Consider the following 19,188-nt stretch of genomic DNA (forward strand, 5'->3'; position numbering starts at 1 on the left):
GGCAAAGGGCAGAAGGTATTTGGGGAAGACAGAAATCATGGGCCGTATGGGGTTGAGTGCCCTTCACCCTGAATATATGCACCGACAAGTTGTGTGACCTTAGGCCTCTGCAGCTCCTGGACAGGAACAAGGTCATAGCACATAGCTGAGGGCCTGGCTGTCTTGCAAGCAGCAAACTGCTAGTTAGCTCTTCTTGGTGATGGTCCATGGCACCCTAAGGTTGGACTAATGCCAGTCTCTGAATGCCTAGGGACTCTTGTTCCCACCGGGTTCCCTTGCCTCCAGAAAGGCTGCACTGGCTTCTTGTGACAGCCAAGGTCTAAGGCCCAGGCTTGGAGGGCACTCTCAACAGAGGGGTCTGTGGTTCAGGATGTTTGTATGCAGGTGGCACTTAATAAATGTTGGTGGATAAAGAGGCTAGCTTCAGGCCGTTGGTGTACCAAACCGAGCCCAGTTGTGGATCCCACAGAAATTCATCTAGCTAATGAGAAGGAAGGAACATGACAGGAGAGGCAGGGTACATGGGGTGGTGCTGGGGCTCATGTACCCCTGTGAAGGAGGGGCAGGACAGCAATAAGCATGTCACCCAACCAGCAAGCGCAGAAGCTTCCAGATGAAGCTTTGTTCTAACTGTGGATGGGGAGTGAGACCCAGGCTTCTAAACTGTAAGCAAGGGATTTGTTTCCCAGTGCACAGAACCCTCCCTGGACTGATCTCCAAAGCCCCCAGGCCACAGCAGGGCCCAAAGAATGCAACAGTCACTCTTGGGTTGGATGTGGGTATGGACAGTCATCTCCTCAAAGGAATGTTAGCTTGGCCCCTGTCCTCCCACCCACCTACCCCCACACCCCCCAGCAGGGACTAGACCCAACCCCTGCTCGGGGGAAGAGACAAGTCCCATGCCTCTGCTGATGGAGACAGGCCTGGAATTGGGGACCAAGCTGGAAGCGACCCCTCCCCATCTGAGACCTGTCCAGGGATGAGGCAGGACCTGTATCTGGGCCTGGTGTGGGGGCGGGGAGCAGACTGAGTAAGCTGCAGGGCTTGTGTTGTGCGAGCTCCCAGGATGACGGTCTGTCTACATGTGCGTGGGGCTGGTACTTTTCCAAGGGCTTTTAAATGTATTATCTTGCTGGAGGCTCATTTGAGGCAAGAACTCAGAGCAATGTGGAAAACAACTAATTTACTGAGTCCTGAATGGAGAGGAAGCTGAATGCAGCGTGTATTTTTGCTGAATCTCAAACCAAAACAACCTTTTGTTAAAGAACAAACAAACAAACAAAAATGCTGAACACTAATTCACCAGGGAACACAGTCTGAACTGAAGCTCTGGGCAGAAAATCACAGCAGAAAATTCAACAGGCATTTGCTGGGTATTGAGGGGCCTGCGGGGGATCACGGGGTAGCTCCTGAGCGAGAGCTTTTGGGGGCACAGCAACAGCATGTCCTTGTGGGCAGGGCACAAGCTCCCCGGCAGCCTGCCAGCCGGGAAACATCAAGAGAGCCTGGTGGGGGAGGGGCAGCCTCAGGAAGGAATGCTCTGAGCGTGTGGTCCCGGCAGGGGGGAAAGGAAGGACAATTGGGGGCTCTGGGGGGGGGTGCCTGAATGGGATGTCTTGTCAAGAAGGGCCTAGAGGGAAAGGCAGAGGAAAAAAGTCTGCAGTACATAAAGGGAGTCCTCTGATGATCCACTGGCGTGCTGACCCCCAGCACCCCATTGGAAGAAACTTCACTGCACTCCGCTCTTCGCTAAGATGTTTCTGTATGTGCCTACATATGGTGGCTATGTGTTTACGTGTTCCTATGTGTGCTCATGGGGGGTGAGGATGTGTGTACTTGTGTGCCTGGGCATGTGGAGACTGCTGTCCTTCCTCAATCCCTTCTCTGCCTTATTGAGACAGGGTCTCTCACTGAACCTGGCGCTCACTGATCTGGCTAGAGGGCTGGCTAGTTAGCAGGCTCCAGAGATCGTCCTGTCTCTATGGCCCCAGCACAGACTGCCAAAGCCTAGCTTTTATATAGGTTCTGGGGATCCAAACTCAAGCCCTCATGCCTGCCATAGCAAGTACTTCATTGAATCATCTCCCCAGCTCGACTCCTTTCTCTGAAATGTCTCTCTTCCAGCTCAATTGGCCTCAGTGGCTAGACTTGGCTATCTCAAGAGTCAGGTGGCCACAAACTGTTCCCTGAAGCCTCCATCATGGCCTGACAGGGGCTGTTCCCTTGCTGCAGTCACTGTGAGTGGTTCTGGGCCTTCCAAGGCTCACGTGGAGGCAGACTGCTTGCAAACACACAGAGATCTGTCACTGATTCTCCTGCACTTCCTCCTTGAGGTTTACATATGAGCTCTGAATGGCTGAAAATCATGTGTGAGAGGCTTGATGTCCAGTGTAGCTAGCCATCCATGTTCAGAGCTGATGCTATGGAGCAGTGATGGGATCATTAGGGTATGCGATGGTTAGTTTTGTCAATTTAACATAACCTAGCATTACCTGGGAAAAACAGTCTCAAGGAGGGCTTGTCTACACTGGGTTGGCCTGTGGGCACATCTGTGTGTGTGTGTGGCGGGGCGGGGGAGGGGGTTACAAGTTAATTGATAGGGGAGGATCCAGCCCACTGTAGGTGGCATGATTCCATAGGCAGGGGAGACTGAACTGTTTCAGTGCAGAAGTCTGGGCTGGAGAGATGGCTCAGCGGTTAAGCGCGCTGGCTGCTCTTGCAGAGGACCTGGGTTCAGTTCCCAGCACCTACATGGTGGCTGATAACTGTCTATAACACCAGCTTCAGGAGATCTGATGCCCTCTTCTGGTCTCCATGGGTACCAGGTATGCATGAGATGGACATAACATACACGGAGGCAGAACATTCACACATATAAAAAATCATGAGGAGAAACTGCACTGAGCACAGGCCAGCAGACCTCCCTTCTGCTCCTGACTCTGGGTAACCAGCTGTTGGAAGTTCTGCAGTGACAGACTAGAATCTGACACTGTGCACTAAATAAACCCTCCCCACAAGGTGCTTTTTTTTTTTTTTTTTTTTTCAGGGCATTTTATCAAAGGAACAGAAATGAAACCAGAACAGAGCACTAAGTTCATTGGCGATTAAGCCACTGAGTTCATGCTGAATGTTATTAAGGAGGTGGGGCCTAACAGGAAAAAGCAGACCCCTGGGGACATGCTTCAAAGACACATCTCTTTTCTCTGCTTCCTGACAGCCATGAGGTGAGCAGCCTCCAGCTACCTGCTCCCACCACCACTACATTCTGCCTCACCTCAGTCATGAAGCATTGGAATGAGACTGAGCCCTCCCTCTGAAACTATGCACCAAAATAAGCCCTTCATCTTTTCCAGTCCCTCAAGTCTTTTATCACAGTGAGGACAAGATGGTTCACACACACTTTCCCTGGCACAGACAGACCTGGTCTTTGGGGAGAGGCTTCTTGAGGTCTGGAACTTGAAGGGGAGGTACCTTCATGGTTCTGACTCTGCCCCCTTTCCATACAGCCCACTTCCCCAGGCTACAGGATGGGGACTGCCTGGCTTTCTTCCAAAAGGTCATGGTCCAGCTAAGGTGGCTGAACTAGGATACAATGATAGCCCAGCACTGGGTGACTGAGGGCACAGAGCTGGGACTTCCTAGTGAACCAGGAGTAAGGTGCTGCAAGTTGCAAAAGCTGTGGCCTCCAGCCCTGCACGTCTAAGCACCTTCAGGCCACTTACCCTGCTCCCTAGAAAGGCCCAAGGTGTACATCTCTGTGTTCCTTCAACGCTGGAGACACACAGGTGACTAGCAGAGGCCGGATCTCGCCCCACCCCATGCTAAGTCAGAGACAAGAGGACAGTCTCCTTCCTTCTGTGCTCTACAAGCCCTAGCGGAGCTGACAGCCCCCAGCAAGCAAGTTGAAGAGCCAACCGGATCCTCAGCACCTCCATGTGGTGGTGGTGACAGTGACCTGGCCTAGCGCCACACTCTATCCACGGAGGCATCGCCTAGTGGGCTGGCCTGCCTTGGCTGGCTGAGTACCATCCTCATGGATACTAAGTAAGTTACCTGTTCACAGCTCTCCAGAATCCAGGCTGACATGACCCTAAGGGTGCCCACCTGCCCTGAGATCCTGCCACCCGTTGCTGGGGATCTGGCAGAGCTTGGGGAAGCAGTTGTACCCTCAAGCCCTTTGGCCCTGGGGAAAGCAGGGCCTTTGGCTCACCCCCAGCAGCCCTGACACCAGGCACTACAGCACAGGCCCTAAGCCTGCAGCTGGTCCCCAGCTGGGTCCCTGGTCCTGAGGCTGCCTTTGTGCCCACACAAGGGAGACTCAGTTCCTCTGCTGCCCCTTGACCCTGCTTCCTGTGTCCACATGGGCACAGGCCCCTGGTGGGGGGAAGTGACGGTACCAGCTGCCCCAGAGGAGTCAGACCACCTCAGTGACCCCTGTCTCCTCTGGGGTGTCTCTGAGGGAAGCTGGCGAGAGCTGCCTACTGCAAGCAATTAAGTGAGCTAATGACCCATGAAGGCTTCTGCCCTCGGGGCCTGCCATGCCTCCCTCTGCTCAGGAGCCCACTACCTCCCACTCATTTGGCCCCTGCCCACAATGGCTATTAATGTGTCAGGCGAGGTCTTTTAAACAGGCCTGGGGCCTCAGAGGGGGCTCTCGGCTTTTCAGGTCCACCTGGGGCTATGCACACAGCATGCAGATAATTCATTTGCTTGGGATCAGACCCAAAAAGAGCTACTTTATTTCCAGGGCTGCAAGGGGTCCTGGGGTGCTTAGGGTGATGTGGTCTGTGGGCTCAGGACACAGATAGGGCACGTGTCCTAAGGCCTATGGCCAGGCCCATGCCGCACCGTTCCACAGGATATGTGGAGGGAGCCCCTCCCTGGTGCCCAGGTCCCTATCTCCCCTCAGGAAGTCATACTGGGATGTACTGAGATGCACTGGGATAGAAGGTACAAAGAAGCTGGGGTTTTGTCATCTAAACTTGAGGGACGTCATCCCGTGACACCATGAGGCCTGTCTACCCTGCTTTACCTGGGCCCAGGTGTGATGTGCAGACCCTGAACCCCGGCTGAGCTCCTGGGAATCAGAGGTGGTTTCCCAATCAGGTCCTGTATGACCTAGGACGGTGTGAGATAGTAGGGTGGGTTCAGAGCTGAGATAAGTCACTCCTGCCCCATGTTAGCAGGGCTTCTCAGACGCTGTCCTGCAAAGTGTGTGTGGAACACATTCAGAAAATCAAAGCAGCTGGCTGAACAGGCCTGGACCTGAGGGCTGCTGTCCTCTGCCCCAGACCCCAGGGCTCCAGGCTGTAAGACCAGCTCGACCAGCCCATCTCAAAGCCAGGCCAAAGGGCAGAGGGTTCAGACTGCCACACCTCAGCCCCAGGGAGGCCCAGACTGGCTTTGTAAACAGAGGGTTGGGAAAAGCAGTGCACAGAGGTAAGGCTATGGTGTGGCCATATTTAATTCAATTTCAGGTGAGGCTCTTCCTGCTCCAGAGTTGGGGCTCTACTGGCAGTCACATCTGTCCAGGCGTGGGCTGGCTGGACACCCCAGGAGTCCCCTGTTGGAGCAAGCAAGGGCCTGGGCAGGGAGGTACACACAGTTCAGAGGGTAACCGGAGGGCTGAGGTGGGTAGCCCTAGGGCCCCAGGGTGGGGCATCAGGGACAGCCAAGTTGGCAGAAGCAGACCCACCTGTGACAATCTTCCCCAGGCCCCACCTAGCCCTTAGGCTATCTTCTAAGACAGAAGAAAGGCTCACTTCCATCGCCACTAGTTACAAACAAAACACAAGCTAAACGCATCTTAACTCAGCGCAGAGTGAGGTAGAGAGCCGCCCCACATCACCAGGCAGAGATGAGCAGTGGCTCTCAAACGAGCCTGCGTCTCTTGGAGTCCCGGCCCACGTCACCTTCCTCGGCATCCACCTCCCGGTCGAGTGGGGACACTAGGTTCAGCAGCGGGTCCTCAGAGGCACGGCCGAAAAGTGCCAACAGGAGCGCCACGCCAAAGCCTGTGGCCCGCTCGCCCTGGAGCAGGGGGAGCAGGAAACGTAGGTTCGAGGGGCACATCTGTGCAGAAAGGACTCCCTGGGGTCCCCTCCCTGGCCTGCCTTGTGCCTTTCGGCCCCCTTCTCCATAAGGAGGTCCCAGAACACAAGTCGATGTCTTGGGCCTTCTGACAACTGTCGTCACATGCTCAGGGCTCAGGGTGGGGAGGGTCCTGGGCCTCCTGCTGAGCACAGGCTGGCTGGGAGGGACAGCACACAGCAACTACTCTGTTCCCAGGGATGAAGAGACCAGAGGTCAGGGGGACCACAGCTGGCCGGAGGTTGGGCCATGGACATTGTGACCCACGACACAGAATGTTTCTGATGAGCACAGCAGCAGCTCTGGAGCCAGAGGGGCACCAGAGGGACCGGGGACAGAATGGCCTAAGCTATGAAGGGGGACAATGGGAAAGTGCCTGGCAGTTAGGACGGAAACACTCACAGCGTGCACTGGAGCTGCAATGTCCAGGTGGACCCAGACCCCAGGCCAGTCGAATCCGATGTGCGAGGCAATGAAGAGGCCGGCGCAGGAGCTGGGGCTATTGTCTCGGTCCTGAGGGAGCCATGAGGAGATGAGGTGGGAGGGGTTTGGGGTGGCTCTGCCCTCCCTGTCCCTAGCCCTCAGCCATGGCCACAGTGGTGTCTGCAGGCCCAGATGGGTGAAGGGACCCAGTACAGGGAAGTGGAAGCCCTACCGGGAGGCCTCTGACCGTGGGTAAGGAGTCTGCCTCCCCTCAGGACAAGAGACAGCACAAAGGTTAAAGGGGCAATGAAGTCAGGGCCTTGTGTGGGAGGACAGGCCCCAGCTATGTGGTCCAGAAGCCTGAGGAGCATCAGTGTTCTGAACAAACCTGTATTCTGGCCTCTGCAGGGAGCCCCACCTGTACTGCCTCTGAGGCTTGGGAGCACCCATCCTCCAGCTCATGGCTCCCCAACGGCACGGCTCTGCCCACCAGGGCAGGCAGGCCCCACACCTACCGCCACGGAGTTCTTCATGTCAGCCACGGCCGAAATGAACTCACTGAAGTGCAGCTCAGGGCAGTAGACCAGAGGGTGCACCAGGTCGCCACACTTCCGGCCAGCCTTCACACAGGCTACCTCCCACTCGGCGCTGTTGGTGAGCACGGCAGCATGGTACTTCCCCGTGGCAATTCCCTGGGTGGGGGACACAAGGGAAGAAACCATACCAGGGAGGGCAGGAGAGAAACACAAGAGACAAAAGAGGGACAGACAAAAGAGACTGACAGCGAGACTGACAGGGAGAGGCACAGCAAGCAAACAGAAAAATAAACGAGGGGAAAGGCAGCCTTACACCAGAGTAAGCAAGGCAGGAAAAGACCAGCATTCAGAGACAGGGTAGGCTCCAGCCACTGGCATGATGGCGTGCTCCCGTGCCCCCATGATGGCAAGTATTTAATGTCACCTGCACTGCTTCCACTCGTCCTTCCCCATCATAGGGTCAAGGAGGCTCAGCTTACAAGGGCTGTGGCCAAGGATGATGTCTGACACTCACCTGTGCGCCAGTCAGCGTGGCCATGTCCACAATGATGTCAGCCCCCAGGTCTTTGCAGGCATAGGACACACCGTCTGCCAGCACTAGCCTGCCCTCGGCATCTGTGTTGTTGATTTCCACGGTCCTGAGGTACAGCAGAGACCCCCCAGTTCAGGGATACAGTTCACAGGGGTGCTGAGTGACCCCCTTTAGAAGTGGGGAGCACAGTCCCTGTAAGTCCTCCATCCCCACCATACACATCTTTTCCAAGAGGCTGGGAAACCCATCCTCTAGGAGGTATCAGGAGGCAAGCAGTCCTCCTGCACATGGCCAGGCTCAGGTTGACCCAGCCTGGCCCTGGGAAGAAAGCATAGGTTTAAACAGCAGAGCAGTGTCAAGAAGTGAGGGGAGAGAAAGCCAGCCTTACTTTCCTGAATACAGCAGATGAATGTCATCAGGCCGTGTGGCGTTGGGCCCTACAGCATTCTCAGCCAAGCAGAACACAGCATGAAGGTTGTCTTTGAAACCCTGGAGGGAGAAGTAGGCAGAGGGGCTCCAGGAAGGGTAAGGGAGAGGGTGCCTCAGACCTGCAGACAGCAGGAGACAGACAGCCCGGGCAGGGAGAGGAGCTCAAGCCTGGAGGTGCCGTGCGAGGAGCTCCCTGAGCTCAAGCCTGGAGGTGCCATGCCAGGAGCTCTCTGCTAGAAGGGGGGGGGAGTCTCCCTGGAGCTCATACCATGCAGCAGCAGCACCCCAAGTGGAACAGGCTGGCAGAGCTTGAATCTGGCTGTCACCAAGAACCATGAGCCAGATGTGTCCTATGGATGTGCAGAATCTTATAGGCGTACGTCAAGACGCTTGGTTGAGGGACCACCAGGTGTCTCTACTATGGCGTTCCTGTTCCTACGGGACCTGAGTGGACTCGCTTAGGCCAGCCTATTCCTCATGCTGCTTTCCCTCCCCCGCTCCCCTCCTCCTTCGTTCCTTTGAGTTTTATGCCATTCCAGACAAGATCTCACTATGTAGCCCATGAAGGCCTCGACCTTGAGGCAGTTCTGCCCAGCTACCTGCTTGCCATTCTTACCCTAAACAGTTGCTGCTGCGTTTGACAGATGACTTCCAGCCCCACAGCTACTCCTGTACTTGGTAACCCTACTCCATGGTAAGAGACAGTCTTCCTGTGTATCCCTTCACTGAGTTCTACAGTGTGACTGTGGGCACTCGGGATCCCAGGAGCCGAGGGAAGGCCATCACTGCTCAGTCTGTGGCTCTTACTGAGGCACATTCCTTTTCAAGGATGGTGGCAGATGTCGGTGTCAAGTGGATGTACGAGCTAACAAAAGGAAACCTTTGTCTACAGCAGGGGCCCCTCAGCACTCTTCGAGTCACTGGCTCTAGACCCCCTGTAGATGGAGAGTCCCAACATGTCTCAGAGCCACCCATGGGTGCACCGACATCAGCAGCCAAGCGGCCTCTGCTGAAAGGGCAGAAGAGTCTAACTGCTGAGCACTTCCCAGCTAGTTTGTCCCAAATGCTGGGACAGCCCCTCTGCCAGAGCAACAACAGAGGTGAACGGGAGCCCAACCAGGGACCATCAGGCACATGCCCCCCCCCAAACATGCCTAGCAACCACTTCTCTTTTCACAGAACCTCCAGCACCTCAGCACAGGACTTGCTCCTTATGGGGAAGTGGAGCCCTGGAGGGAGAAGGGTCAAACAGAAGTCTGTGGGAGAGAAACTAGGCCTCAGGCCTTACCTGCTTGATGGCCGCTCTGAAGGCCCCCAGGATGGCTGCAGCACCCCCACAGTCTCGCTTCATCCCTGGCATAGTGGTCTGCAGTGACACAAAAACCAGGTGAGAGAGTAAGTGGCTTGAACACAGAATGTGGCTGGCAATAGCCGCTCGGATTCTGACCTCCCAGGCACAGCCCGTCTCCCCCAGGGCTCCCCAGGCCCTCAAGGAACCTGAGAATGCATGAAACTGACCAGTCATCCTGAAGCAAGGAAGTAATGACAACAGATACTAGGGACCCCTCTTTGTGTCAGTAGCTCTTCTGGGCCACCAAGCGGTAGATACGCAGTGCAGAAAGCCGATGGGCCCGCTACAGTGGCCAGAGTCACCATGTCTGGGCTTTCCCAAGGACAGGGGCACATGCATATGGAATTCTGGTACCCATGTCAGTTTGGGAAGTCCATGTGCAGGGCCCCTAACCTGAATCTAAATCTAAATCCCTGATCTAAATTGAAAGAAATAAACTGAGGCTCACTTGGGGACCCCTCACCAGCACCTTGAGAATCTTGGGCAGGCTTCCCATGGGAGTCAGAGCTAAGGGCCTCTCCCTATTTGTGGAACCCTGGAGGGATTGTACAGGAATCCCTGCTACCACAGGATCCTGTTGCATTTTCTGTGGGGGACCTGGGGGAGTCCCAGGCTTGTGCTCATCCAGTGCCCCTTGAGTTCAGCTCACAGTCAGGTCTGGCTTCCATCAGTGGCATCTGCCTATAGTCAGACACAGCATGCTGAGTGCCTCACCATGCTCTCTCCATCTCCAGCCACAGCAGGGATGGAGCCCACACAGCGCCCTGTCCACTCACCGTCCTGAGCATGGCCCTGCACCCTAGCCTCTTCTGGCCCTGGCTGCAGGCCCTGCTTCCTCCACCTCCAGTGTCCACACGAACCCACCTGCACCTGCCTGCCCCTCTTTGTCCTCTCCTGCATCTTCTCTGGGCAGGCCTGGCTCTGTGCCCTTCCACCTTTTCCCCAGTTCCCATCTGGCTGCTGACAGCACACCCCAACGACCCTTACATCACCATCATCATCACCCTCCTGTGCTCAGTTCAGAGACAGGTCTAAGGTGAGACAACCCTCCCCCAACCAGCCACGGATGTAAATATTGCCTCCTATGAACCGCTTAGCGGTTGTTAAACATCTTCACATTTTATAGATTTCTAACTCTAATGGACAAGTTCATATTTTAAATTAACAACAGGTACTCAGACATAAGGATTTGGGCTTGAAATGTACCAAGTGATTTTCAGAACCCTTATTGTATTACATGAGCCTTGAATTTCAGCAGAAAGCACTTTTAGAATACAAACTGAACTGCTTTTATAATTAAGTGAAAGCGATCTATCTCACACGATTGAAAAGCAGCCATCTTTCTGATCTAATGGGATTGTTTAAAAGGAAAAATGGGGCCCCAGGCCCCACAGCAAACCATTTCACAACGACCCACTCAGAAAATGTCTCCTGACAGCTGTTCATGGAACGTGGTGTGTTCTTGCACAGGTGTCACCTCGCGAGCACAGGAGGAAAATACTGAGCTTGAAAATAAAGCCCAACTGCTTACGTAAGGTCTCACCAACTGGTATGTTGCTTCTCTGATTATAAAAGTAAAGGTTCTCGTGGGGACAAATAAGATGCCCTCTGCCTTAGTCTCTGACACATGCACAAAAGTCACGGTGAAAGTGCACAGCCCTGGTTAGAGCAAAGCCACACTTCCACGTGAACCAGGAGTCTCCAGCTTCCTCTCTGTGCATTCCAGGAAACTCAAGTCATGACAACGTCACTCCAGATGCCCCTCGATGAAGCAATAACATTAAGTTTAAAAACCTCGGCCCCAACGTAAGTCACTGGCACTCCTGCCTGACAACACACCTCTGTGGGCTCCTCAGGGTGGCAGGCAGACCACAGGGTCGCCCTGCAAATGACAAGCCCAGCCAGCCACTGCCTGAGGCTGCAGCAAAGTGATCATTTCCAGATGAGGTGTCCGCCCAAGAACAGGGTGAGCCTCACTTCCGGGACACAGCCCACCACATTCATCACAGGCAGTAACAATGAAGGTCTGGGGCGTGAGCCAAAACTTTGAAAGATGTGTGTGCCACCAGGCAGCCTCCCCATGCTCAAGGACTTTTCTGATGAGCTAATGGTGACATCAAGGAATGTGTTTCTGATATCATGTGAGGAAGCGTGCCAAAATGTGGTGCTCATGCATAACTCTGGACTGTTATTTGCCAAATGATCTGCCTGTGGCCTTACAAAATCATACATCCTAAGTTCGGGACAAAGTTCACCCATAGGTTACAGGGTCTACATTGTAACGATCTTTAAAAAAACACCCACTTGTTGAGTCTGGGTGGAATAACAAAGAGCTCTGTGGTTATTAGACATAACTACTTCTTGTCCCAACCATAAAACTATACGAGAGCAGACTAACAGGATATATTTCCATTCAAACAACATGGCGGAAGGCTCCATGCACGTGCAGGATGCTGGCTTCCTCTACTGAGCACTCACCAAGATTTGCCAACATGTACAGTCATGCTTGCAAATTTTAAGTTAAAAAGAGACTTTCTTTAAAAATTATGAGTATATCTCTGTATGTATGTGCATGCCAGCGCAGTGCCCTTGGAAGCAGGAAGTCATTGCTCTGGTCCACCCACAAGGCAATGTCAAGAGTAAGCAAGAGTCCACTTTCCACCAAAGAGCAGGCATCTACCTCAGGGCAAAGCAGAGCTGAATGGGTAGGGTCACCAGGTGCAGGCGTGGAAGGGCACCAGAAGTCAAGTTCCTTGTAATTATCCTCGGCTTCCTGCTTCTACACAATGTCCAATCGAACCTCCCCCTCCTCGAATATATGTTCAAACAGCTGTTGTGGCAACTGTTGCCTTTTAAGTGTATCAGTAAAAGCCTCAAGCTCACCTATTCTTCACTCTTTAAGCAACACTCTTTGTTGTGGGTGGGCATCAAAGGCCCACTGGCCCTGGCAAGCAGACTAGGCCAACACATCCACTTGCCAACAGTAAGACAGGGCAAGACTGGAGCTGGGACTCCTGAGTTAAAATGGCGGCCTTGATCAAAGTGCCAGAACCCAGTGGCGGGGGAAGAACACAGATAGAGCCCGAGGTCCACCACATCTTTGCAATATACAAACCTTTGAATGTGGTGTTTGTGAAGTTTTGCTGCACAGATATGTGAATGTGTGAAAGTTGTAACAATGGATTTCAGATCTGGCCAGGGCTGCTCCAGAATATTCTCTGAACCAGGATCTTCAGGAGCCTGATAAGTGATCCTAAATTGAAGACTTCCTGGATCTCTGGCATTAATTTCTTGGAGTGACAGCAACTCCTTACAGTTTAACAGCGTTCTGGGACTCTGAGTAGGGACAGACAAACGACCCAGGCTCCAACACAGATGTGTGGCTGTATGAAGTTAAAGATGCGAGAGGCCCAGACAGAATTTAATGCCACAATTCATTAACACGGACTGAGAGGGAAGCTTGTTTTGTGGGGTTTTTTTTTCCTATTAAAAATACATTAATGATATTTGAACTGCTAATACATTGCCATTTTCTTTATTTGGATTGGAATATTTTTCTTTTCGTATTTTTCACTGGCAAGATAATATGTGCAAAATTCAATAAAAGAGTGTTTGCTATTGGTGGGGCTATTTTTAAACTTGTATTAGTTTCATTTTCTGATTATTTCTGGAAATACTTTTGTAGAGAAGAGGTGTTTTAAATAAAACTACCACCCCCTCCCACACTGAATGCATTAGGTACTCAAGACGCTGGTCTGAACTGCACCCTGAATCCCACACCTCACCTTCCCTTTGATGCTGAGACCCCCGGTGTCGTAGACGATACCCTTGCCCACCCAGGCGATGGTCTGTGTGGCCCCATCAGGAGTGTGGCTGAGGACTGCCAGGGCAGGTGGGTGGAGGGCGGCTTTGCCGACCCCATAGATCCCTGTGTGGGGAGAGGGAGAGTGTGGTAAGAGGCAGGTCACAGGTGGAGTCACCCAGAGGATTTGCAGATGCCTGCACTGGTGCTGGGTAGTGGATAGTTGTCCTGCAGAGCAGCCTGGCTGGATCTTCCTGCCCACCTCCTGCTTGGGGCCAGAGTGGGATGGGGGAATGAAGATCTATTCCAACATCTAAGGCCACAAATGATCCTGTGCAAAGTATTGTTGGGCAAGAAAATTCAGAGGGGGAAAAAAAAACCCTGTATCATGCCCAGGAGAAAAGACCAGGACTGCAGAGTGAAATGATCTTTTTGGACGATGTCTCAAGGCCTCTCCCGCCACGAGGCCCCTGCCCTGAGCCCTCGGTTGCACACAGGGTCTGCACATTCTCCTCGGCCTGCTCCCACGGCTTCTTCCCACTACCTTCCTCGTTCACCTTCTGCTTACGTGTTCCATCTTCCCAAAGAAAATGAGTCGTGCTTCAGTGCACAGGCTGTGCCCCACGATGCCCCACCCAGAACGAGTCAACAGCAGCCTAAAAAATCTCTACTCACTGCACAGGACCCACTGTAACTGCCATCACCTCAGAGAAAAACCCCTAACATAAAAGGCCTCTGCCTCTGTGTGTGTACAGGTGGGCGTGGCTACGGTGGCCCCCAGGGACATCTTTGATAGGCATTCACAACCGTTTTACCCCCTTCCCTTAGTGCAGGAAGTCCAAGAGTCTTGTCTTAATGACTAGCAGGTGACAAGGCCCCTCTTCTGAGACTGGGGGACGGAAGGGTGCCGCTACGTGGCTGGGTCAAGCCTTCCCACCCTGTCCCTAATGACCTCGCTATGAAGCAGACAGGGACCGCACTGAGCTGCCCCGTGGAGAGGAGCTGGTCTGATCGGCAGTCCTCCAGCTGTGAGGGAGGCTGCCTGCAAGCAGTGCTTCCTGGACTCACATGGCTATGACCCTAGCTTCACATAGCTGCGGTCACTAAAGACCCCAAGCCAGTCAGTCATCATCAGAGGTGTGTGACAGAGTGCTGCTTCCCCAGCCAGCGACCTTGGAGATGACCTGTTTTCAAGTTATAGATGACTATGACGGTGACCCTCGCCTGCTCAGCCTGAGAGCACCTCGAAGCTGCCCCGCCATTGTCCCTTCCCTCCAGTTCCCAGGCAAACCGGGGTGGGCCAACCTGAGAGATGAGGGGAGGAGGTAGCTTTGAGCTGAGCCAAGGCTCACCACATGACTGTCACTTGGGAGATGGAGAGCGCTATACACTCCTGGAAATGGCTGTGAACTTGTGTACTCGAGGAACAGAAGGCCCTGCTGAGCTGGCTCGGGGTATGGATGTACAGAGCGGGAAGCGGCCTCAGGAGGGGAAGGACATGGGTCTAGTGCCTTCCAGGATCAGCATCAGAGCCCGGAAGGCTTCCCCTCCCTCCCCCAGGGGATGCTCGGCTATTCCTAGGCTCTGGTCTTGGGCTGAGACCCAGGCTGACTCCCTTCAGGTCACAAGCAGGATGAAGTTTGGGACCCTGTGCCAAATGCCCCCACCAACAAACACCCCTGCCACCTGAGTGCCCCTCTCCCAGAGCCCAAGACCCACGGGCTCAGACCTCCACCCACCTCCAAATCCTCTGGTCTTTAGCTCCTCATCCCGGATGATGGTGGGGGCGATCCCCAGTTCTTTTCCAACTTTGCTAATCTCCTGGACATGTTCAGGGAAAAAACCAACAACATGAGACCCACAAAAAAGGCTTTACTCAAGTCGAGGCCAGGCTCCATGCCAGGGATGAGTCCATCCGTGGCCTCGTGGTGGGAAAGGAACCGCCTCAGGGGCCAGCGGCTGCGCCTCTCCTGATTAGGCCCAAGGGGAAGGCTGGCCTGTACACTCCGCTTCCTGCAGCTGGTGGCCATGGTTCTGCAAAGGGGCCTCAGGGAGGCCCCATCCTCCCCACGCCCTCAGCTGAAGCTGCCGACCTCTTGGAGCGAGGTGGACATCAGAATTTGGCAGAAGTAGCTCCAGGTTTCCCAAGCTTCCTTGGCTACTGTTTGGGATGGGATCTAGAGACCCACCCACTCACCTCAGCCCAGCCCCTCTCCTGGCAAGACAAGACCACGAACCTCAAGAAAGATGTCTGTGTTCATCTCACTGCAAGGTGTGTCCACAATTCGGGCGGCTAGCCGCACACCTTCGCTGGCATTCACCAAGCACTAGGGAAGGAAAAGAAGTCTATTGCTGTGGTTCAAGGACGGGATGGGAAGGGATGTGCCTTCCTCATCCATTTCCCCGAAGACATTAGAGGCACGTGACTCTGGGGGAAGGTTACATACACTGCTCATAGGCACAGAGGAAGCAGGTAGAGGGCATGTCACCCCTTGGTGTTGAGGGAATGCTTTCTTGGAGTCCCATGTGTGTCAGTCCCCTGGAGGGCACAGAGGTTTGACTATCCTGTCTTTCTTGTCATAGGATGATGACACTTTCTTGCACTCCTGTGCAAGGGAGTAATGGACCAGGAACTCATGGGAACTCGTGAGTCTCCAAGCACCCAGGAGGGAACTGGAACCTGAGACCACGGACGCCACCAGGCCTAGGGGTATCCGGTCCCATGCTGGGGGAGATAATGCAGAGACAGTCCCAGAGTGAACGCAGACGCTAGGTACATCCAAAGAAGGGACCTGATGGCTCTGCAAAGCCAGCCTGACCCTAGACCCCCGCCTGCCCTCCTTTCTCTACCAGAGGGCCTTGCTTCTAGTTGACTCAAGGGCACTTCTGCCCCCTTCAATCCTATCGCCTCAGAAGCCAGGGACAGCTGGCTGCGTCAGTACCTCTGCGTTGGCTGGAAGAAGCAAATATTAAGGGGCTTGCGGGGGCGCAGGGCAGCAGCTCGAAGTTCATCATCACCTCCCCCAGACTGGTGTGTCGGGAGGGCAGGCGCAGGTCGATTCTGCCAGCCGGCCACCACCTCCGCTGTCTGATCACCACTGCCTGTCCCAGGTAATTAAACCTCGAAGGCTCCAAGGTAGAGACCCGAGAACTGACAGCTCAAATATGAGATGTGCTTGTGAGGCCTCTGCCACCTGACAGCAGCTGGTGGCCTGTGTGGGATGTGTGTGGGCTGAGGACTGGCCTCAAGGGAGGTAGGAGTGACCCTGTGGACCCCCACACACAGACAAGCTCAGAACTCCTGCAAAGCAAGGCATGAAAAGAGCAGCGAATACAAGCCTCAGTTTCCACATCCCGAGACCAATGGTCGTCATTCACTCCCTTCTTTTCATATTTACGTGAGGCCCCACTACACACCAGGCACTGTGACAGACTCTCAGACGACTGAGGTCAATGTCAGCAGAGGGGAGCATGCAGCACTTGAGGCTGTGAATGAGGAGGCCAGGAGTCCACAGGACTCAGAGCTCTAGGGCCTGGGTTAAGGACTGAGGAGACTCCCCGCTGAGGAAAAGGGAGACGACCACAGGACGTCCATGAACAAGCCTGGCAAACTGAAGGGTAGCAGAAGCCCACTGGAAGCAGGACAGGGAGGCAGGAAGGGGCTGGGGCCAGCAGTGGGTGGGAAGAAGGCAGGGCTCAGGCTTCCAGGCTAGGATCTGGCAGAAGGTGGGCCTGGAGCTTTGAAAGACTCCTTAGAGACAGGAGGAAGGTACGGTCATCAGTGTCCATTGCCAGACAGAGCCCCGCTGGAACCAGCCAGAGTGGAGACAGGGAGGCCAGAGAAGTTTTAAAGAAGATGCTAGAACTGTGAGGGAGGAAGGGAGAGGGAAAGCTGGGGGCAGGGGGACTTCAGAACCCGGGTCTGTGCTTGGTGGAGAGCTGGCCACAGTGACCCCTGGAAACACAGCAGGGGCAAAAACTAGGTTTGGGTGAGGTGAGTAGAGGTTTATAAAAGCAAAGCGACTAGACTGTTCCCAAGTTTGGAGGTAAGGAACACAGAAAGCTGATTCAAATGGCAGAGGCAAAGGCCTGGTCCCCTTCTAATTCCATCAAGGAGACAGAAGACAAAGGCTCTGAGCAGGGGGAGCGCTTGGGGCTCAAGGCGACAACCTTGCTGACAAGTTGGTCTCTGACTGTTGGGAGGTCACAGCAGTGGGGGTAGGGACAGCCAAGTGGGAAGGCAGCCCAGGATCAGGCCCCTCTATATACTAATGAGTTGGGAATTGCATCCAGCCCTGGTTGCCTGCTTGTACACGATTATTCTTCAGGATCAAGTGAAGTAATTTATGTAAAAGTGCGCCATAAAGGGTGAAGCAGGACAGAATTAAGGTATAACCCTGCCCGGCACTGAGTAGGTGCCCAACAAACAGACACTAACTGAATGATACAGGGCCCTGAAAACCCAACACAACAGGACTCTGCAGAGACATATCTGCTGCTCTCTTAGGAACCCACAGGAGCACAGCAGTCTTTCCCTGGGGAAGATCGGCAGGAAGCTCTCCACCTGAGCTCCTAGGAGACAGTGTACCCTCCAGACACCCACTTGTAAGGTGGACACTTCCACTGGCCCGTTGTCCTGTCCCACCAGGAAGAACTCCACCGTGACAGTCCTCTTCTCTGTGCGGCGGGATGCCCCTGAGCGGTGGGTGAAGAGGGGAAAGGCCCGGGCCAGGGCACAGGCTGAGGCAAAGACATCTGGCTGCTCACAGACCATCTGTGGTGAGAGAGAAGCAGGGTGGGGCTGAGGACCGTTCACAGGGGGATGCCACCACGACTGCCCTAACTCCAGGGCTACTGTGGATCAGCCCGGAGCACCGTGACCCACTGAGCCATCTGAAGCTACAGCATGTCGTTCACTCTTCCCGGGCAGGGGAGCCAGGCACAGACATAAGCCCGAACCCCAATAAGTCTAGGCTGGCACCTTCGGATTTGCCTCCCAAACAGGTCTAGGAGAAATGGCTTTCTGGGTAAGGAACTCCATTGGGGGGGGTCACATGGCCCGTGGTGGGCCGTGGGCTCTCTGGGCACGCTGAAGCCCACGCGCATCACACTGGGGCCCTTGTTCAGCACTCACCAGGATGCACCGATGGGCTCCGGGTGGCAGGCAGGTTCGCACAAGCCTGCTGATGAAGTGGGAGGCTGAGGGGCTGTTGTGCCGGCTCACCCTGGAGGGTAGGGCCGCCACCGTGGCGCAGTTCAGGTAGAGGGGACAGCTGTCCGTGGGGTTGGGGTTGAGTGTGGCCAGGGCGGCCTGCCACAGCTAGATCGGAAAGGAGACAAGAGACACAGCAGGCTTCAAACCCTGTGTTGCGTGTCAGCAAAGGCCCAGACGGCCACGCCTGCTTCTCCAGGGCTGCGGGTGCTGCCCAGCGCCCCAGCCGAGCCCAGGCGGCTGCAGTGTGTCTCTCCCACCCTCGTGCGCCTGCCCTGGCTTGTCGGGGGGCCCTCTGCTTCGAACACTTGCAACCCCGACCTGGTCTTGGCCAGTTTCCATGGAAGCAGGTCGCGAGGCCACGGGCCACGCGCACAGGCTGCCACCCGCTTTCTGGAAGGCCCGGCCCGGCGGCCCGGGTGCAGGCGGCCAAGGCCGGGCCTCGGTGCACGCTGCACCGGCTTCCGGCTGGACGGTGGCGGTGGAGGCCTCCGCCCCGGGCCGGCGGGGCGTGCGGGTGAGGCGGGGCCTGCGCCCCAGGGCCTGGGCTTGGCGGGCGCATGGCGGCCGCGGCCCGCTCACCTCCTCGGTGACCCGGGGCTGCAGCTTCCCGCGGACGTGGCTCCAGGGCACGCGGTGCAGGTGGTGCAGCTGCCCGAGCAGCAGCAGGGGCCGGCTCTGCGGGTCCGCGTCCCCGGCGCTTGCCTGGAACTGCAGCCCCACGTTCGCCATCTTCGCCCCGCGGCCCCTGGCCCGGACACCCGCACCCCGCTCGGGCCCGGCTCGGCGCCGCCCCGGCCCGCCCGGACAACG

General features: G+C 55.2%; 1 protein-coding gene and 1 long non-coding RNA gene across 3 annotated transcripts; one reads left to right on the forward strand and one right to left on the reverse strand.

The window, feature by feature from the left end:
- Positions 1-5,440: 5,440 nt before the first annotated feature.
- Npepl1 (aminopeptidase like 1) lies at positions 5,441-19,182 on the reverse strand. Of its 2 annotated transcripts, none has more exons than XM_008842363.2 (12): positions 18,958-19,182; positions 18,298-18,483; positions 17,767-17,937; positions 15,401-15,490; positions 14,903-14,984; positions 13,147-13,289; positions 9,299-9,376; positions 7,970-8,070; positions 7,564-7,687; positions 7,029-7,205; positions 6,493-6,603; positions 5,441-6,030 (listed from the first exon to the last, which is right to left on the reverse strand). In XM_008842363.2, the coding sequence occupies exons 1-12, from the start codon at positions 19,105-19,107 to the stop codon at positions 5,872-5,874; spliced, it is 1,572 nt and encodes a 523-aa protein (XP_008840585.1). In that variant the 5' UTR covers positions 19,108-19,182; the 3' UTR covers positions 5,441-5,871. The 2 variants fall into 2 exon arrangements, with proteins under 2 accessions (XP_008840585.1, XP_029423970.1); XM_029568110.1 differs by having other exon boundaries at positions 17,752-17,937.
- LOC115071962 lies at positions 8,063-8,530 on the forward strand. Its single transcript, XR_003851030.1, has 2 exons — positions 8,063-8,184; positions 8,222-8,530. It is a non-coding gene; the product is annotated as an uncharacterized LOC115071962 (long non-coding RNA).
- Positions 19,183-19,188: the final 6 nt, after the last annotated feature.

Source organism: Nannospalax galili, unplaced genomic scaffold, assembly GCF_000622305.1.
Source record: "Nannospalax galili isolate Female #2095 unplaced genomic scaffold, S.galili_v1.0 scaffold231, whole genome shotgun sequence".
Lineage (NCBI taxonomy): Eukaryota > Metazoa > Chordata > Mammalia > Rodentia > Spalacidae > Nannospalax > Nannospalax galili.